Below are 18,011 nucleotides of genomic sequence, written 5' to 3' on the forward strand. Positions count from 1 at the left end.
AAAATGAATTCAATTCTGCTTAAAGATGGCCAAAAGTATTAAAATAATGCATTGTCGTTGTGTTCTGATATATTCTAAAACTTTCAAATGTCCAGCTAGTCGGGAAGTTAGTTAAAAAATCTTCAATCGTCCAATACAAATCTTGGACAAACAAGAAAAATTTTGTACTGGACAAACAAGAATACGAGCTAATAAAAACGTGGTAAACATAGGTAATATTGATCGATGCCTTTGAAATATTTAATAATAGAAAGATGTTTAAAACTCATATTGAGGATATCGTGAACAGTCAAAAAGAGTAAAATGTCTGGCTAGACTCTAAACGCAGGCCTGGGCAAACTACGACCCGCCAAGTATTTCTGTAGGGCCTGCGAGCTTTAATCGTATTTCTGGAAAAGTCTTATTTTTTCCACATTTCAACGCCTTTTTAAAAATAAAATTTGAATATACTTACATGAATTGCACAGTCGAGAAGAAATCTGCAATTTTTACAACACCCTTAATTCGGACAAATTCGAACAACCTGAAGATTTTGTTTTTTTTAATCAACTTACATTTATGTGAACAAACATTTCAATTATGAATAATAATAAAAACTCTTTACAATTAAGCATCACCGATGAACATTTGCAAGCATTTTTTAGAATGTCAAGTACAAAATTAACACCTGAAATTTAAAAAAATGTTTAAAAATGTAAAACAGTTTCATTCTTTTCATCAAATTGTTAACTATAGAGAATTTTTTATATTGAAATTCATTTTTCATGATAATAAATAATGTATGTCTCCGTTTATGTGCCAACGAGAATAATAATATATTGTCATACCGTATATTGATGTTTTTTTCACATTACAGGCTAATAATTATTCCTGGATCCCTCTGACTTTTTTGATTGGTAGCGCCTTCATCTCCCACATCGGTATTCGACTTTTGGCATGGATTCTTATTGGAGAGGTAAACCAAGTGATCATTAAAATAGAATATAATTAATAAAACTTGGCTTAAAATAACCATAGTGACGTACATATTATGTATAGTTTACAACCAGGATTATCGAAGTGACTCAAAAATATTTATACATATAAGTAGGTAATTTTTTTCTTTATTTTTATTACACTTAAATAACACGGATATCACTCGGAGAAATTCCATAAATAAAACCGTTATCTACAATAATTAATTGTTAAAATACATCACTGGATCTTACTTGATTCCAAATGTGTCCGATTAGAATCAAGTATGAAGTGCTAAATGTTAAATAATGTGCTATTCAACGACATTTGACAGCTTGTTGTTAAAATGCGGTCATGACCGGTCGTATTAAAAAATATTAGGCCTGACCAATGACATATTAACGTCATTGGGCCTGACAGTTAAGTTCCCGGGATAATTAACTGCCTGAATACGACATATCATTTATTACATATATATTATTTTTTTAATGATTTTGGAGTTAGGTGATAATATGTTAGAATAGCCCTGGATGCACTTGCAGGTTATACTAACGTCAACAATCATGTGGCGAAGGTCACTCAAAGCTTCTCGACGTGTTTTATTTCTTCGATTCGAGATTCGAAAATTCGAAGTTGGTTGTTTGATTACTTCTTGATAATATATCGAAATTAAAACAAAATTACCTTTTTCTGTTGATTTAAAAAAATTGAGCTCTTCCAGCAAAAAAAATGAATCAGGAAATTTCGAGGCTTATTTTACAGAGAAATCAAATTTTCTTGTGATTCACTTATTTTAACTTCCTGATGCGGTTAGTGGCTTAGCATAGTACCTAAGTGATAATTTCACGATTCCTGGAGAAGTGAGAATTCTCTGAATTTCAGAAAATTAGCACCTCGGGATTAAAATTTTTCAGATTATTTTTCAAGAATTCTCGAGACGAGATTTCTGCCCCTAATCACACTGACTACAAAAATTTGAAAAATCACAACATGGCCAACTCCACGAGCGATTTTTTCGAGAAAATTACTGTTATATTGAAAAAGAATATGTATACCTAATTAAATTTGTGTGACGGTGTATAAGTATTTTTAAGAAAGTAAATAGGATTATATTTTTTAAGTTTTCCAAACAAAAGGTAATTATTTGTTCACCAATAAAATTTACTCTGAATAAATATTGTAATTTTGTTACAAAACTACCGTTTTATTCTATATTCGAGAATAATTTTTAAGGATTAATCCTAGCATGCTCGTCGTCAAAATAAACTAGTTGGACAATAATGTTTATTTATATTTTGCTTTAATCCTTAATATTATATATGTAATATTGGGCATAATCTAAACTGAAATAGTCGTTCTTATAAAATTGATCTCCCTGGGTATACGTTCGAGGAAATACAATCCTTTTTGTTTAATTAATTTATGAAATTATTACGAATTTATGAAAATGCTTGCAGGTGTATTCTCTGGAGACAAGATCAACAGCGTCTGCGCTATCTGGTGGCGTGGGCTACATTATGGGATTCTTCTCTAACAAATCTTTCTTTGGCCTCATCTCTCGTCTCACACTTCCAGGAACTTTTTGGTTGTACAGTAGCATCAGGTTAAATCTTGGTTTTTGTATTTATCATGATTGTAAACCATAGATATTATAATTACCCTTAAATCTGTTCGATAACACACTAATTTCTTATTTAAACGCCATTTTAACATGTCCACTTCAATTTTTGCACATTTCGGGAGATTCCAATTTGAATCGAGCATATTATTAAAGAAATTGATATTTTCACAGATAAGTCACTTTTAAAATCGGGTTTTTATACTTTTCAGTGGTTTTATCGACATTTATATTCGCGTTGTCCAAATACATTGTTACAGCCCTTATAACGTTGTATTTAATTTCACATTCGATGAGTATATATTTAAATATATTGTCACACTGGCATTTAACGATTATTATAGACAGGAAACGTTGAAAATTTTATATAATACTGCATTTATTAATCAAATGTATCACCCTAAAATGATATTTCACAGGATGCATTATTTGACACGTTACTACACCGATTTCGTTTGTTTCAGACCAGACGTAATATTTTTACTTTCAAATATCGAATTTATCTGAGCTGTCAGAATAATTCATAGATAATGTAAACATTTAGGGAGATAGGTAGGTAAATAAAATTTGTACAACGTTTTGTATACGTAATTAATTCATGATGGTAATATGTAGATATTAATAATAATTATTGGTAAGTACTTATATAAAATTACAATAATATTTCTTCTTTTCTTATATTGTGAGTAAACATGTGTAGGAATCATTGTGTACACGTGTTTTTTGGTATTTCATCAGATTATTTTATTACCTCACTATAAAATGCACGTATGAAGGCAAATGAAACAGGTAGTCGATTATACAGTGTTGCCATAATTATAATGAGTTAGTACCTACCTACATAATATGATATTTTTAGAGTACATTTTCTAGACTTTCGTGTGAAGTCATATGTGAGAATATTTTGTGTCACTATACTTATTAGGCTTGCCTACTATTTTTAAAACAATACCGGAATAATCAATGTTATATGCTGAATTATTTGAAGCCGGACTCTCCGAGGTAACGTCGTTATTAATTAATAAAAACAATTTGATTTTACGCTTCCGATGCCAATAATTTAATTTTCCTAATTTTTGAACCTGATAAAAATAGTAACATTTTTCACACCTATGTAGTTGGTTAAATAATAAATAAGCATGTTGTTATTTATTCAGTACCTAATGTATTTTAATATTTACTAATTTTAAAATAAAATAGAATTTTTGTTCCTAATCCGAATATATGAACCCCGATAATGGAATATTATCTTAAAAACCCTTTTATAAAAATAGTTTTTAGTTATTTATTTTGTCCAATCTAATGGGTTCTTGTTATATTGAAGAAACAAAACGTATTATTATATTATTAAATATATTAAACGTACCTACTGCAATAATATAAACGTACAAAAAAATAGCGCTTGAAATAAATATTTTTACGAACCGGAGTGCTCGATAAGTTTCTGAAAATATTAACATAGTTATCTAATTTTATAAAAATAAGTGTTAGATTTTTTGTTATATGGCCTATCTACCTCAGACGTTCAAATTCCACGAGACGGAACGATAATTTTGCCGACTACATGAACCGGAGCGGCGCTCCAGTGCGCTGAGATCCATTGTCATGTTGTGAACGTCTTAAACTTATAATTTGTAATGTCCACAATATGTTAAAAAAATAAATGAATTGAATTGAATTTCGAGCCCTGCCTCATGCAAAATTAATAACATCATCTTTACAAAAAAATAATTAAAAACATGATGCCATCTAAACTACCTACTACATAAAGATCCCCAAGAATATGCTTTTCATGATTATTAGACTTATTTCCTAATTTTATTATAATCTACTACTATTTAATTTAGAACGCCAAGCTGGACTGCAACATCTAGCTATGCTTCTAGTCAATAGAAATTTTTCTAATAAACTTAGAGAGTTTCTCAAAATGTTATATAATCTATTAAAAAAAACAATATGTACTTTTCCCTCTACCTTCCGTCACGTTTCCAAATGGAATATGCCGTAGCTTATTTAAATTAAAGCGTTCGGGAAACTACACTGCAGCGGAACAAATCCGGCCTCACGCATATTTTTGTGCGGGCCAGAAGCTAAAAATGGGTTTTACATTTTTGAATATTATTTAAAATGTTGAAGTATCAAAAGTATGACATCAGAAATTAAAATAAGTGAAATCTCCATTCCCACACAAAATTCTACTAGATCAATACATACCTATATCAAATATAGTAAATTAGTAAATAAACTCCTGCCATAGCATAAAGAATGCTAGGTTCCCGAATTCAAAGTTCTGTAATAGCTTCCCTGGAACAACCCTAACTAAAGACCAGGGCTCAAAATGGACCGTAACGCACCGGAGTGTAGTTCCGGTTCGTTAATTTCTTAGAGATTATCGCTCCGTCTCGTGGAAAATTATTTTGACCATCTGAGCTAGTTTGGCCATATTATAGCACAAAATCAAACACATTTATTTTTATAAAATATACATAAAATTATATAAATATGTTTATATTTTCGGACATTTATCGAGCGCTTCGGTTCGTAAAATATTCCATTTCGAGCGCTGCTAAAGACTATTTGTGTTTTATGATTGAATTTAACATTTTTTCCAGTTTTGTGGGCACTATTATACTGTACTTCATATTACCGGAGACGGAAGGCCATACGTTGAGCGCAATCTCACAACACTTTTCTGGAGAAAAAAAACTACCTAATGAGGTCTGCAGGAACCAGGTCAATACAACTCTAATTTTGATAATTTATTCGAGCACATTTTAAATTCAATGAAATATATTATTTTAGTCATAAATTACATAATATAATATATTTAATCATCTACCTAAGCTATTACAATACATATTATATATATCAAGAGGGTAAGTGACAATTTTCAACTATACATGAAAGCAATAATTTGAAGTAGGAATGTCATTGGTTTTATTATACATAAATTAATAATAATTATATTTTCCACTAATTTATTATCATACCAAAAAATAGTCACGGAATAAAAGTTGCTGTCTCACTTTGGGTTGCTGAAAATAACATTTTAATACAAATTTAGCCTAGCCCCACAACTAACTCATTTAATGATAAAGACATACAGTTGCATTGTAGGTAGTTACTTCCTTAATTTTAACCTTATCATAATGTTTAGCCAGTCGCAGGTTTTTAGCCAGTCATGTGTATTATTAAAATGTGTAAGTACCTGTTCGCCTAAATAATGTTACCTGCAATATACGTCGTTTATTGAATGAATATCGTGTCCAGAAACGTGTATGTCGTATACAGTGCGCCGTATCACACTTGTGTTGGTCATTTATATTTATGAGAATGGTCCAGAATATTTTTTAATCAATCAGTGCAAAAAATAAAACCGTACATACCTACATAGAATAGAACAGTGTCCGTAAACATGTACGTATGCAGTGCACCGTATCACACTTCACCGTGAAATGTTGTATCGGAAATATATGGCTGTATATTAAAGACTGTCCGACCTTTTTGGGTCACATAGTATTGACATAAAATGTCTAAATAAAACACGGTTCTTGTCAGTTTATACTTTACAGGAAGCCAGCAGCAAACAAATTTTGAAAATAGCCAATATACTGGATTGTTTTTTAGGTTAGGTTAGGTTTTCATTCTGGAATTCATGAATTTTGCCAAAATCAGCTATGGAAATTGAATTAAGGCTCATATTGAATCTAATAAAATTGGAGACCATATAGTATACGGTCATCTCTTTCCGATAAAAAAGCTCACGGCGATCTGTGCCATGGTTCAATGTTTTACGTACAATTTACACGTAACCTTTGAATATAATTAAGAAAATAATACAACTTGCGTAGGTACCTATTTCGAATTCGCGTTTATGTAATGTAAGATCTATTCTGCTAACTTGTGTATTGAGATATCCTATGCAATAGTGTGTCCTGTGTAAGTGAATGATTGCGCCTATAATATACGATATTTATGGTGAATACAGCTTGATAATGTTGTCATTATTTATTTCAGGGTAAACAGGACAAAAATACGATCCCAGCCGTTTGACCATCTCGTCTTAACATTAATTAGGTAATCCAAGGAGGATTCGGTATTGATACTTCTCTGTTTATTATACTTATTAAGCTAATCACTAATCACTATGGTAATATTATGACAGTTTCTACTTTGAAATAATATAATACTGTAAATGTCAAAATTGTTTTTAAATTTTGAACTTTTTTCTCTTGTGTATTTAAAACAGCAGATATGTACTAGGTGCTGTTGATAAATTTCTAAACTTATAATATATCATTATAGCAGATTAGTAGACATACATTATATCCTAATATTATATGTGTACCAGGGACTTGCCAATGAAAGTTTACATGAATCAAATCTCATATTACCTACGTGTAATATTGTTGTTGTTGATATTTATGGTAATTACTGTAATTTTTTATATACCTTTTTAAGTATTTAATAATATCACACTATGTTCCACAATATAGTACTTATTGTATATTTTTTATTATTGAAAAATACATAAAGCTAAAAAAAGCCAAATAATAAAATTATGATTGTTTCATTGATCTGAAATATTACAAATTCATTATTTTAAAATTGATATTAAAAAAATCGGTGTGTCTACTTATTTATGTAGGCACGTTAGAAGTATACTTCTTTGGCGTAACAAAACAAAAACAAAACTTGACTAAACTAAAACTCATAATTATCTCGTTAAATTACACACTCAAGAAAAAGGACCGCTTATTGGAATGCCGTTGGTTTATTTCTATACACTTTAACTTATATTACTAAATTATATAACTATTTATCGTTGTTTTTATTTGTAAAGTAACAACTGCCACTGTGACGTTTAATAGTTTGTTTACGTAAGGAATTGCAAATGGCCGACAATAATAAATTCGCTGCCTAGCAACGGAACAATTCTAAACTATAATATTATACTGTATAATCATCACGATTGCATTTTTATTCTGTAGCGTAATGGTTGTGCGTTCGGCTGATAACCGAACAATCGTTGGTTAGAATCCAATCGAGGTTGTTTTTTTTGTGTGAAAAATAAATTATGTGTTTCATGTCACACGCCAAAAACACACTCTGATCTGATTTTCCAAACGCGCCTAAAGAAGTATAACTTCAAAAGTTAATGACAATCAAAAATAAAACTGAAATAGAACTTCTCTGTAAGACCTTCAAGCTCCCCATGCAGCAGCCGATCAATCCAAGCAAGTTAAGCCTTGAAAAGGTGAGTTACGATGATGTAGCTGTGCGGTACTCTTCCTGTCTATACAGCTGGTGTGTAATAACTCTAATTGGTTTTCAAATCTCTTTAATACGGCATCGTTTGTTACCTTGAATTTTTATTACTTACTGCATTTTAAGCAGTCCTTTTTCATGATATTTCGTCCATAGTTTATCATGTAGGAAGACGAGTAAAACATAAATTCATTTTTTTGTTACATAGCAGCTTCTTTGTTTTAAGGAATATCGTTTTTTTTTTACATACGGTGAACATCACAAATTATAATTTTTAGACGTTCACAAAATGACATTTAAAAACAAATAAATAGTATTAAAATAATGTAAAGAAAAGAGAAATATATTATGCAGTATCACAAAAACAGTATACATGTACAAAAATTATAAAAAAATAACAATTATAAAGAATGGAAGCACACCGAATGAGCTAAGTGGACCCTATTTAAGGAATTTATAAAAAAAATCCCACCTATAAATACTCATCCTGAAGTAGGTGGAATATATCAACATCCGAAGTGATTTGGTTGAACAGAGTTATTGGCCTTCCAATTGACATCACCATTGGCAGGTTAGTTCTGCACCTTGGGAAAACAAACAACTGATGCTCCCAATTTCTAAGATAGTTATCAGGGACACACAATTGAATACTACCAAGAATGGCAGAGTTCTCATTTCCACCACGTACAAGTCAAAAACAATACGTGGCAAAATATTGATATCCTTTAGCATTTAAACTATGTATAGTATGTAAGCATACCTAAGAGAAAACCAGTTGGATAAAGCCATGGATAGTATCCATATATAAGGTCGTATTTCAAGTGATGCGGGGCCCAAACAATCGACACACTGTCAAGCCGGCTTCTAACTAACGAATTATGAAGATTTTTTAATACAGTAACACCTGAAAAGGTCCGGGTATACATATGTAGCGTCTTTTTACAAATGATAACCATATGGGCACTAAATGACAGCTTACTGTCAAACGTAATGCCAAGATCCCTTACAGATGGTATTCGCGAAAAAACTCTGCCATGCATCGAATATTGGAAAAATAATACTCGCGAGGCTCTGGTAAACGATAAAATATTACATTTTTCAATATCGAAGTTCAGTTTGTTACGCCTGCCCCAATCTAATATAGTATCTATCTATTTATATTATTTGTACCTTCTGCATAGTAAAGTTATTGTTCTTAACCATTTACAGATTACGGACAGTTTAAGCATTGCTCTCATCGATTATTTTCTATTTATCTTATTGGTTTATTGTATTGGAATATTAAATATTAAAACAAGTCAGACAAGGTTGAATATTGTCTGCAATTCTATTAAATATACCTACTGCTTAATAATGCTTAAAACCATTTTATGATTTCTCTAATAAGAGTTAAATTTATTGTCATGCCAATAAATAATTTTCGATATGCAGACGACACACTAGAGACATCTGGTGACAGTATTATACAAACCATATAATAATTTCAAACAAGTTACTGATAATTTTACATTTCTAAGTGATTTAACTAACCAACAATTCGTATATAAAACACCAAAAAGAGAGAATTTTTTTTAAATTTCAAACAATAAATAAAATATATCATACAATGTGCGTTATTCAAAACTTTCACCTTATTTAATGCCCATTTTTATGATTTGTATGTAAGTAGTATAAAGTAACATATTTTTTCTTTAATAATTCATACTTTTAATGAAATTTTCTTTAATTAAAAATAAACCAATACATTGTTTTGGGTCCGTATCTTGTCATCGATTGTGTGTGCGTTTATTGTCCCATATCAATATAATCAAGCTTCAGTTTTGTGAGAATTTCATTCCGATTTATTAGATAGTTATCAAGGACACGCTTATCAACACTTAGAAAGAATTATAGAATTCTCAATCTCGAGTAGGTATGGTATATGTCGGAGGAAATAAAGATACTTACTTAGGTAACCAAATAATAATATTTTCTAACTTTCCATCTGTAGCAGAATTAGTTAGTAGGTATTCCAAAGTGAGAGTCAGTCAAGTAAAGAGACTAGCATCTATCCATTTATAGTCTCAAGTATAGAACTCACAAATGTGCATGTTCTCAAAATTCCTTGGGACATCGGAACTGCCAATTTACGAACATGCAATTAAATGTTATGTTCTATAATGTTGCAGTGTGATTATTACGAAAACCACGTAAACAGAATTAAATTGCAAGAATCATAATATCCGTGAATCGGAGAAAGTAATAAATTGCTGCAGTGAGTCTTGGTGTACCTAGCCGATAACAGGTTTTCGTAGTTACCATAAAGTAATACATGAATAAGTACATACCAAGATCACTCATGTAGTATTATATTATGATCTAATATTAAATTTAATTATTAATGCAGTATAATGTGGCTTTTAAAATAAAATTTCAGACTCCTATTCCCCGAAAACTAGACAATTCCCGAATGAAAATTTTGTAATTTCAAATATTTTCGTTTCACCAGTTTTTTTCACAGTGGTTTAAAAATACAGTAAATAATTGAAAATCATCCCTTCAGAATCAGATTCGTGGAATATTTTTTAGCATTTCTGAGCTGATAATTGAATTTTATTCGACATATTTTTTAGCTTTTCTGTAAGGTGTCGATAGATAATTGGCCATTTCCCTGCCTGCGTAGCCACTTGAAATCGTTTGCGACACCCTAGGGACATCGCACGCTTTAAATACCGATGTTCTAATTTGGTATTTAAAAGATGATTCTTATTGTCAGCTAAGCACCTATTATTTCAATTTTCTAAAAAAATATCGATGTTTTGAGACAGACAGGTAGCTATTTAAATATTTCAACGATATTTTTTATATAATATTTTTTGAAGTTATACTTCTTTAGACGCGTTTGGAAAATCAGATCAGAGTGTATTGTTGGCGAGTGACATGTAACACAAAATTTATTTTTTCACACAAAAAACACACTTGATTGGATTCAAACCAACGATTTTTCGGTTATCAGCCGAACGCACAACTATTACGCCACAGAATGATACTGCAATAGTGACGATTATACAGTATAATAAAAGTTAAAAAATTTTCCGTTGCTAGGCAGTGAATTTATTATTGTCGGCCATTTGCAATTCTTTACGTAAACAAACTATTAAACGTCACAGTGGCAGTTGTTACTTTAAAAATAAAAACAACGATAAATAATTATATAATTTAGTAATATAAGTTAAAGTGTATAGAAATAAACCAACGACGCTCCAATAAGCGGTCCTTTTTCTTGAGTGTGTAATTTAACAAGATAATTAAAAGCTAGACGAAAAATCTAGTTTACACAAGTTTTGATTTTGTTTTGTTACGCCAAAGAAGTATAACTTCTAACGCGCCTATATATCATGTACACACCGATTTTTTTTTATTAGCTGGTACTTACATCATTTTTTTCTAATAAATGAAAGCAATAATAATAATAACCAATATAATATTCAGATGAACAACTATTAGCAATAACCCATTTTTTTGCCATTTATGATACCAGGATTTAATATGTAAACTATAAACACATAATTACAAGATAAAAAGAACTTTTTATACACCACGTTTTAAATTTTTTGTTGAATCGTATAAATTTGATAATTCTATGTATTTTTTTGTACTTGATAGAAATACTGCATACTGAAATGTCATTTTCACATTTCATATTGATTTCCATAGTAACGCACGCGTACTTATTTTAATAATTTACTTGCTAGGACCCCCTTAGCAACCAATAATAGTGGTTTACTTTTTACGATTTTTTTCCGAAATAACTTTTCATATATAAAACAGAATTAACTGAAAAGGCTAAAAGTATTAAACTAGTGCATTATCATCGTGTTCTGATATATTCTAAAAGTTTCAAATGTCTAGCTAGTCGGGAATAGTTAAAAATCTTTAATCGTCCAATACAAATCTTGGACAAACAAAAAAAAATTGTACTGGACAAACAAGAATACGAGCTAATAAAAACGTGGTAAAAAATCAGGTATTCACAATTCACCAAATATCATAAAAATTGTTTGTTTACCTACGACATTAGTGACATTATAATGAAGGCGTCAAATACAAACTATCATTTAGATTTAGAACGTCATTTTAATAAAGTCATTCTTACAGCCATGGGCGCACATAAATTAAAACTACCTAATACAAAACCTGGATAACTTTATGTATAATTTGTGTAATTTATCATGTTATCAAAAAGAACTTCTTTCAAGTAATATTTTATAAAATTTATTATTTATTATTTATGATATACCTACATAATAAAATTTTCATATAACTTACGCAATTATTATTGTTTCTAAAGTAAATCAGTAAATGGGTATATAATTGGGATCATTTTAAAAAGTAAAGAAAAAAAAAGAAAATTAAAAAAAAAAAATTGTGGCTCTTTTATGATATCATCATAAATATAGGTATAATCTGTGCTGGATCCTTTGAGCCTCTGTGCTTCTTCATTTTCTATTTTCAATAATCATTAAATTAGTTTGGTTTTAATTTTATTAAATATTGTAAAATAATTAATATGTATTTAATAATTGTGGACACCACTGGCGTACCTATATCATCTCATCAGCATCACATTCATCACTCATCAGGTGTTTGTTGAGTTTATGAGTTGTCAATGTATACGTATTTCTTAATCTCAGGCTTAATTGATAATCTCAGCTAACATCATCCATCACATTACGGCATTATGGTGTGATGACACTAGGACATTACTTCATTTCATGTGTGAGAGTGTTGGTTATATAATATGCTTATTGTGCATGGAAGCTATTATGGAGGAAGACGCTTTTCATAGTATAAGTGCATTGTGAGGTATATTGCGAAACCTAGTATGTTGTATAGTAGCAGTTGTATCGCAGGAAAAACCCAAAAAGATTACACAAGAATAACGCATCCGAAAATCTTATGAAGGTGAGGATGTAAGATAAGGAATACAATGAAGAGAGTTCTGGGATGTACACAATGAAAGGATGAATCAAATAATTAGGGTCCCACATATCGTAATGCACGGAAAATCTTCTGGGCGTCATCCTCCCGACAGGCTTTACAAAAGAGGGAATGATTTCTGGAACCAACATCTGTATAGAGGAAAAATAGATAATAAATTCGAGTAGGTATATATTAAAAGCCATTAATTAAAATTTGTCACAATTAAGTATGACTCCTTTATCATAGTTGTTATATGTGCATGGGCGCGATACCCGGGAAGTGCAGGTTCGATTCCAGTCTCTTACTTTTTTCAAAAAGATTTTTTTCTATTGGTTATAATTAGGCTTAGGATTCTTAAGTATTTAAATATTTTATTGAGCAGCCCCACAACCAAATATCAAAAATATCTATCTGTTTCAGACAATTTTGAAACATTTAAGCCCTATTTGCTAGCAACTATTTAAAAATATTTTTGGATAAATACATATTTTTACATATTCTAGGTTTAAGCACATATTTTCACATAAACACAAAATTTCAATGTTCCTGGACCAATTAAATAGTGTTTTAAATAAAAATATTGGACTTCAAACGCTGCAGAATATTAAAGCTGTTTTGGAAAATCCATCAGATTCCTCAGATGTTTCAATTTTGTCTACTTCAGAAATAGTTTTATTTACATACGCAATAATAACATCTATAGAAGTGGAATGAAGTTTTTCCATCTACTTATTCCGTTTCCGTTTGCTAATATCAAATCGTTAAAGGTTCACTTTCAAAAATTTGAAGCATTATTTTATCATTTATTGTAATAAAGCGTTTTCTGTTTGCGAATAAATAAAAAATAAACTGTTGAAATAATATATATTATTTATTGTAATAGGTACTTATTAAAATCTTTAGCACCTATTTTTGTTTTTTAGCACATTTTTATGGCATTTTAATAACACATTTTCCAATTATATCTACATATTATTCATTTTTAACACCTAAAAATCCAAAGCCTAGTAAGTTATAATAAATATTTCCTCAGAAATGTTTTCAAAATGATGTTTGTTCAATAATAAGAATGTTGCATTCTTAAATCTTGTGAAGTATTCATTGAATAAAAATAGTTAATTATATTTATAAATTTATAGCACATTTGCTGCATCAACAAATCTACTAAATTATGATAATAATATCTACACATTTATTTATATAAATGATAAATATTTGAAGTAGGTTGTTTCACAGAAGTCACTTCTAAAAAAATCAAATGCGAGTTAGAATAGTTCTGCATTTAGCTAACAAAATACATTGCCACCACAGTGAAACCTATTAGATACCTGCATTCAAACATGTACTCTTAAGTATAGGCAAATAATGAAAATTGTACAATTTAATGTCATTCTCCCCCAATCCAAAAGTCGTCTTCACGTGTATTAGCTTGACATGAGAATTGAGCAGTCATGTAAGATCGTGAGATTTTCACAATTTTTGAAGTTATACTTTGGCGCGTTTGGGAAAACAGATCAGAGTGTATATTTGGCGTGTGACGAAGTTGCGCGCGTCGATGTAACACCTTTGACGTGTGACGGAAGTTGCGCGCGTTGATGCAACACATACTTCATTATTATGATTATATTCATTTCGGTCTCAAAGGTACATTCGCATAGTGTCATTTAGTTAGTCGTTCAATACAACGCACTCGTTGTAAATATAACCAATATTGTGTCATAAAAAATATATATGTTTATACACAAATTTCTGGAGACTATCATTCTACACTGTTAATTTATATTCATAAGACTTTACTTATATTGGAGTGTACATTTATTTTTCATTATAAATATTGTAAATCAAGATTTGAGGCTATATTTATGTAAGTATTATTTATGATTAAATTTATATGTCAATAAATAAATAAATTTTGTGAATGTTGAGTTAGTAAATAATTCAAAAAATATATTAAAATTTGATTTTTTTTTAAATCATCATGGGTACTACTGAATCGATTATAACCGATGTATGGCAAATATGAGTTTTGGTTCGATAAAACAATTAAATTAGAATAATTATCATGTGCTATATGAGACACACATGAATCGCGTGCGTTTTCATCAACCTAATTCACTGTAATATTAAGAGACTAAAGACAACGGCTTATTTTGTTTTGTTACGCCAAAGCTGTATGACTTCTAACGCGCGTACATAATAAGTACACAAACCAATTTTGTGTTAGAAATTTCAATATCTAATGATCAAACCAAGGAAAAACGAAGTATTCAAAAATGCAATTTTGTTTTACGTTAAGGGGGGACATGCTCGTCGAAGGTCAAAATTGAGTTTTTATTGTATATTCAAACCATGATCCTGGACACTCCTTAAACGTTGTAGATGATCTATTTATATAATTTTGAAGCCTTATTATCCTTTATAGTTATTTTAAACATTTGATGACTGCATGAAGTATTTTTGTTACATAAAATAGTATTCTTTTAAACCTCTCGCTCTAATGTTTTAGAATATAGTCATATTTCGGTACATAACTGTGCAGTGGTGTTAAGATTTTTTACATTTATTAATTTTTAAACGCATTTATAAAACCATTAGTATAATTTATTACGAGATAATTTTTGTAAAATATTCACGATAAAAAATTATTTTGATAATCTCTGTGATCCCAAATTTGACAAGAATTAGGCATTTTATTATTCAAAAAATCGGCAAGATTAACACATTTCAAGACAATTCTAAAGATACTTATTATAAGCTATGTCTTTGACCATTCAAGTGTGATAAAAATCTTATGAATAATGATTGCTTTATAATAATTATTGACCTAAGAATAAGGTAGTGTTTTTTTGAAATACGCCATTTCTTTTGTCATTCCCCAGTGGTTAAGCTACAACATACGGCCGTAGCCATAAATTGACAGACTATAATTGAAGTAGGGAGTAAAATGATATTAACGCGCGTGTTTGAACATGTACCGTTTAAAAAAAAATAAAAAAAAAATCGGTTAGGTACATGTTCAAACACGCGCGTTAACATAATTTTACTCCCTACTTTAATTATAGTTTTTCATTTTATGGCTACGGCCGTATGTTGTAGCTTAACCACTAGGGAATGACAAAAGAAATGGCGTATTTCAAAAAAACACTACCTTATTCTTAGGTCAATAACTATTATAAAGCAATCATTATTCATAAGATTTTTATCACACTTGAATGGTCAAAGACATAGCTTATAATAAGTATCTTTAGAATTGTCTTGAAATGTGTTAATCTTGCCGATTTTTTGAATAATAAAATGCCTAATTCTTGTCAAATTTGGGATCACAGAGATTATCAAAATAATTTTTTATCGTGAATATTTTACAAAAATTATCTCGTAATAAATTATACTAATGCTTTTATAAATGCGTTTAAAAATTAATAAATGTAAAAAATCTTAACACCACTGCACAGTTATGTACCGAAATATGACTATATTCTAAAACATTAGAGCGAGAGGTTTAAAAGAATACTATTTTATGTAACAAAAATACTTCATGCAGTCATCAAATGTTTAAAATAACTATAAAGGATAATAAGGCTTCAAAATTATGTAAATAGATCATCTACAACGTTTAAGGAGTGTCCAGGATCATGGTTTGAAAATACAATAAAAACTCAATTTTGACCTTCGACGAGCATGTCCCCCCTTAAGGGGGGACATGCTCGTCGAAGGTCAAAATTGAGTTTTTATTGTATTTTCAAACCATGATCCTGGACACTCCTTAAACGTTGTAGATAATCTATTTATATAATTTTTAAGCCTTATTATCCTTTATAGTTATTTTAAACATTTGATGACTGCATAAAGTATTTTTGTTACATAAAATAGTATTCTTTTAAAACCTCTCGCTCTAATGTTTTAGAATATGGTCATATTTCGGTATTATAATTATAGTTTGTCAATTTATGGCTACGGCCGTATATTGTAGCTTAACCACTGGGGAATGACAAAAGAAATGGCGTATTTCAAAAAAACACTACCTTATTCTTAGGCCAATAATTATTATAAAGCAATCATTATTCATAAGCTGTTTATCACACGTAAATGGTCAAAGACGTCGCTTATAATAAGTATTTTTAGAATCATCTTCAAATGTGTTAATCTTGCCGATTTTTTGAATAATAAAATGCATAATTCTTGTAAAATTTGGGATCACAGAGATTATCAATATATATTTTTATCGTGAATATTTTACAAAAATTATGTCGTAATAAATTATACTAATGGTTTTATAAATTCGTTTAAAAATTAATAAATGTAAAAAATCTTAACACCACTGCACAGTTATGTACCGAAATATGACTATATTCTAAAACATTAGAGCGAGAGGTTTAAAAGAATACTATTTTATGTAACAAAAATACTTTATGCAGTCATCAAATGTTTAAAATAACTATAAAGGATAATAAAGCTTCAAAATTATATAAAAAGATTATCTATAACGTTTAAGGAGTGTCCAGGATCATGGTTTGAAAATACAATAAAAACTCAATTTTGACCTACGACGAGCACGTGGGCCGTTAATATAAGTAATTTTCAATCTTGAAAATGTTCTATGTTCCGTACTTATATTTTTTTTCATTAGCTAGGTAGATACACCCACAGAACATATTTTTGTGTTCCCCGGGGGCAACAGTAACAAGCGCTTATTTTTTGTTTTGTTTCATAAGTCTCTAGATCTAGATAATATATATTTGTTTATAAATCATATAAATCTTCTTTTAATAATTTCTAATTGTATCACCTGCTAGGTGTTGTGAACTTTTGTTCAAACGATATTGTATTAGTGAACAGTAAAAACAAAAAAGGGAAACCTCAGTTCTCGAATAACTATGTGAATTTTTAACCTACTACTTACTATCGATATACCATCATACATTGTCAGGTGTTCGAATTTAGAACTAACAGTATTAAAACTATTGAGTGATATGTCAAATATTAGCATACTATATACATAATTTGAAAACATCTCATGCATAGACACACAAGAAAAAATTGTTTTGTAAAAAAAATACGACGCCTGACGGGACTTGAACCTGTATCTGATGGATTCGCGCCAGTATGTTTTACCAATAATAATTACGAAGGTTTTAACTAGTAGTTGTTACATGAAATGCTTATCGAATTGCGTTGTTTTCAGTTTTTTCTCTCCTGTTACGATTATTAT

General features: G+C 29.8%; 1 protein-coding gene across 2 annotated transcripts in view; it reads left to right on the top strand.

The window, feature by feature from the left end:
- Nucleotides 1-7,120, top strand: part of LOC147080000 (facilitated trehalose transporter Tret1) — a 44,256-nt gene extending 37,136 nt beyond the window's left edge. The window contains exons 11-14 of one of the 2 annotated variants that reach the window (XM_085955106.1): nucleotides 857-955; nucleotides 2,412-2,557; nucleotides 5,185-5,305; nucleotides 6,590-7,120. In XM_085955106.1, the coding sequence (XP_085811232.1) occupies nucleotides 857-955; nucleotides 2,412-2,557; nucleotides 5,185-5,305; nucleotides 6,590-6,625 (402 nt within the window). In that variant the 3' untranslated portion in view covers nucleotides 6,626-7,120. The remainder of the gene's footprint in view (nucleotides 1-856; nucleotides 956-2,411; nucleotides 2,558-5,184; nucleotides 5,306-6,589) is intronic. The other variant, XM_085955154.1, reaches the window with a different exon arrangement.
- The last annotated feature ends 10,891 nt before the right edge of the window (nucleotides 7,121-18,011 follow it).

Source organism: Rhyacophila brunnea, unplaced genomic scaffold (genome assembly GCF_057557595.1).
Source record: "Rhyacophila brunnea isolate RB1 unplaced genomic scaffold, BYU_Rbru_1.0 scaffold_1, whole genome shotgun sequence".
NCBI lineage: Eukaryota > Metazoa > Arthropoda > Insecta > Trichoptera > Rhyacophilidae > Rhyacophila > Rhyacophila brunnea.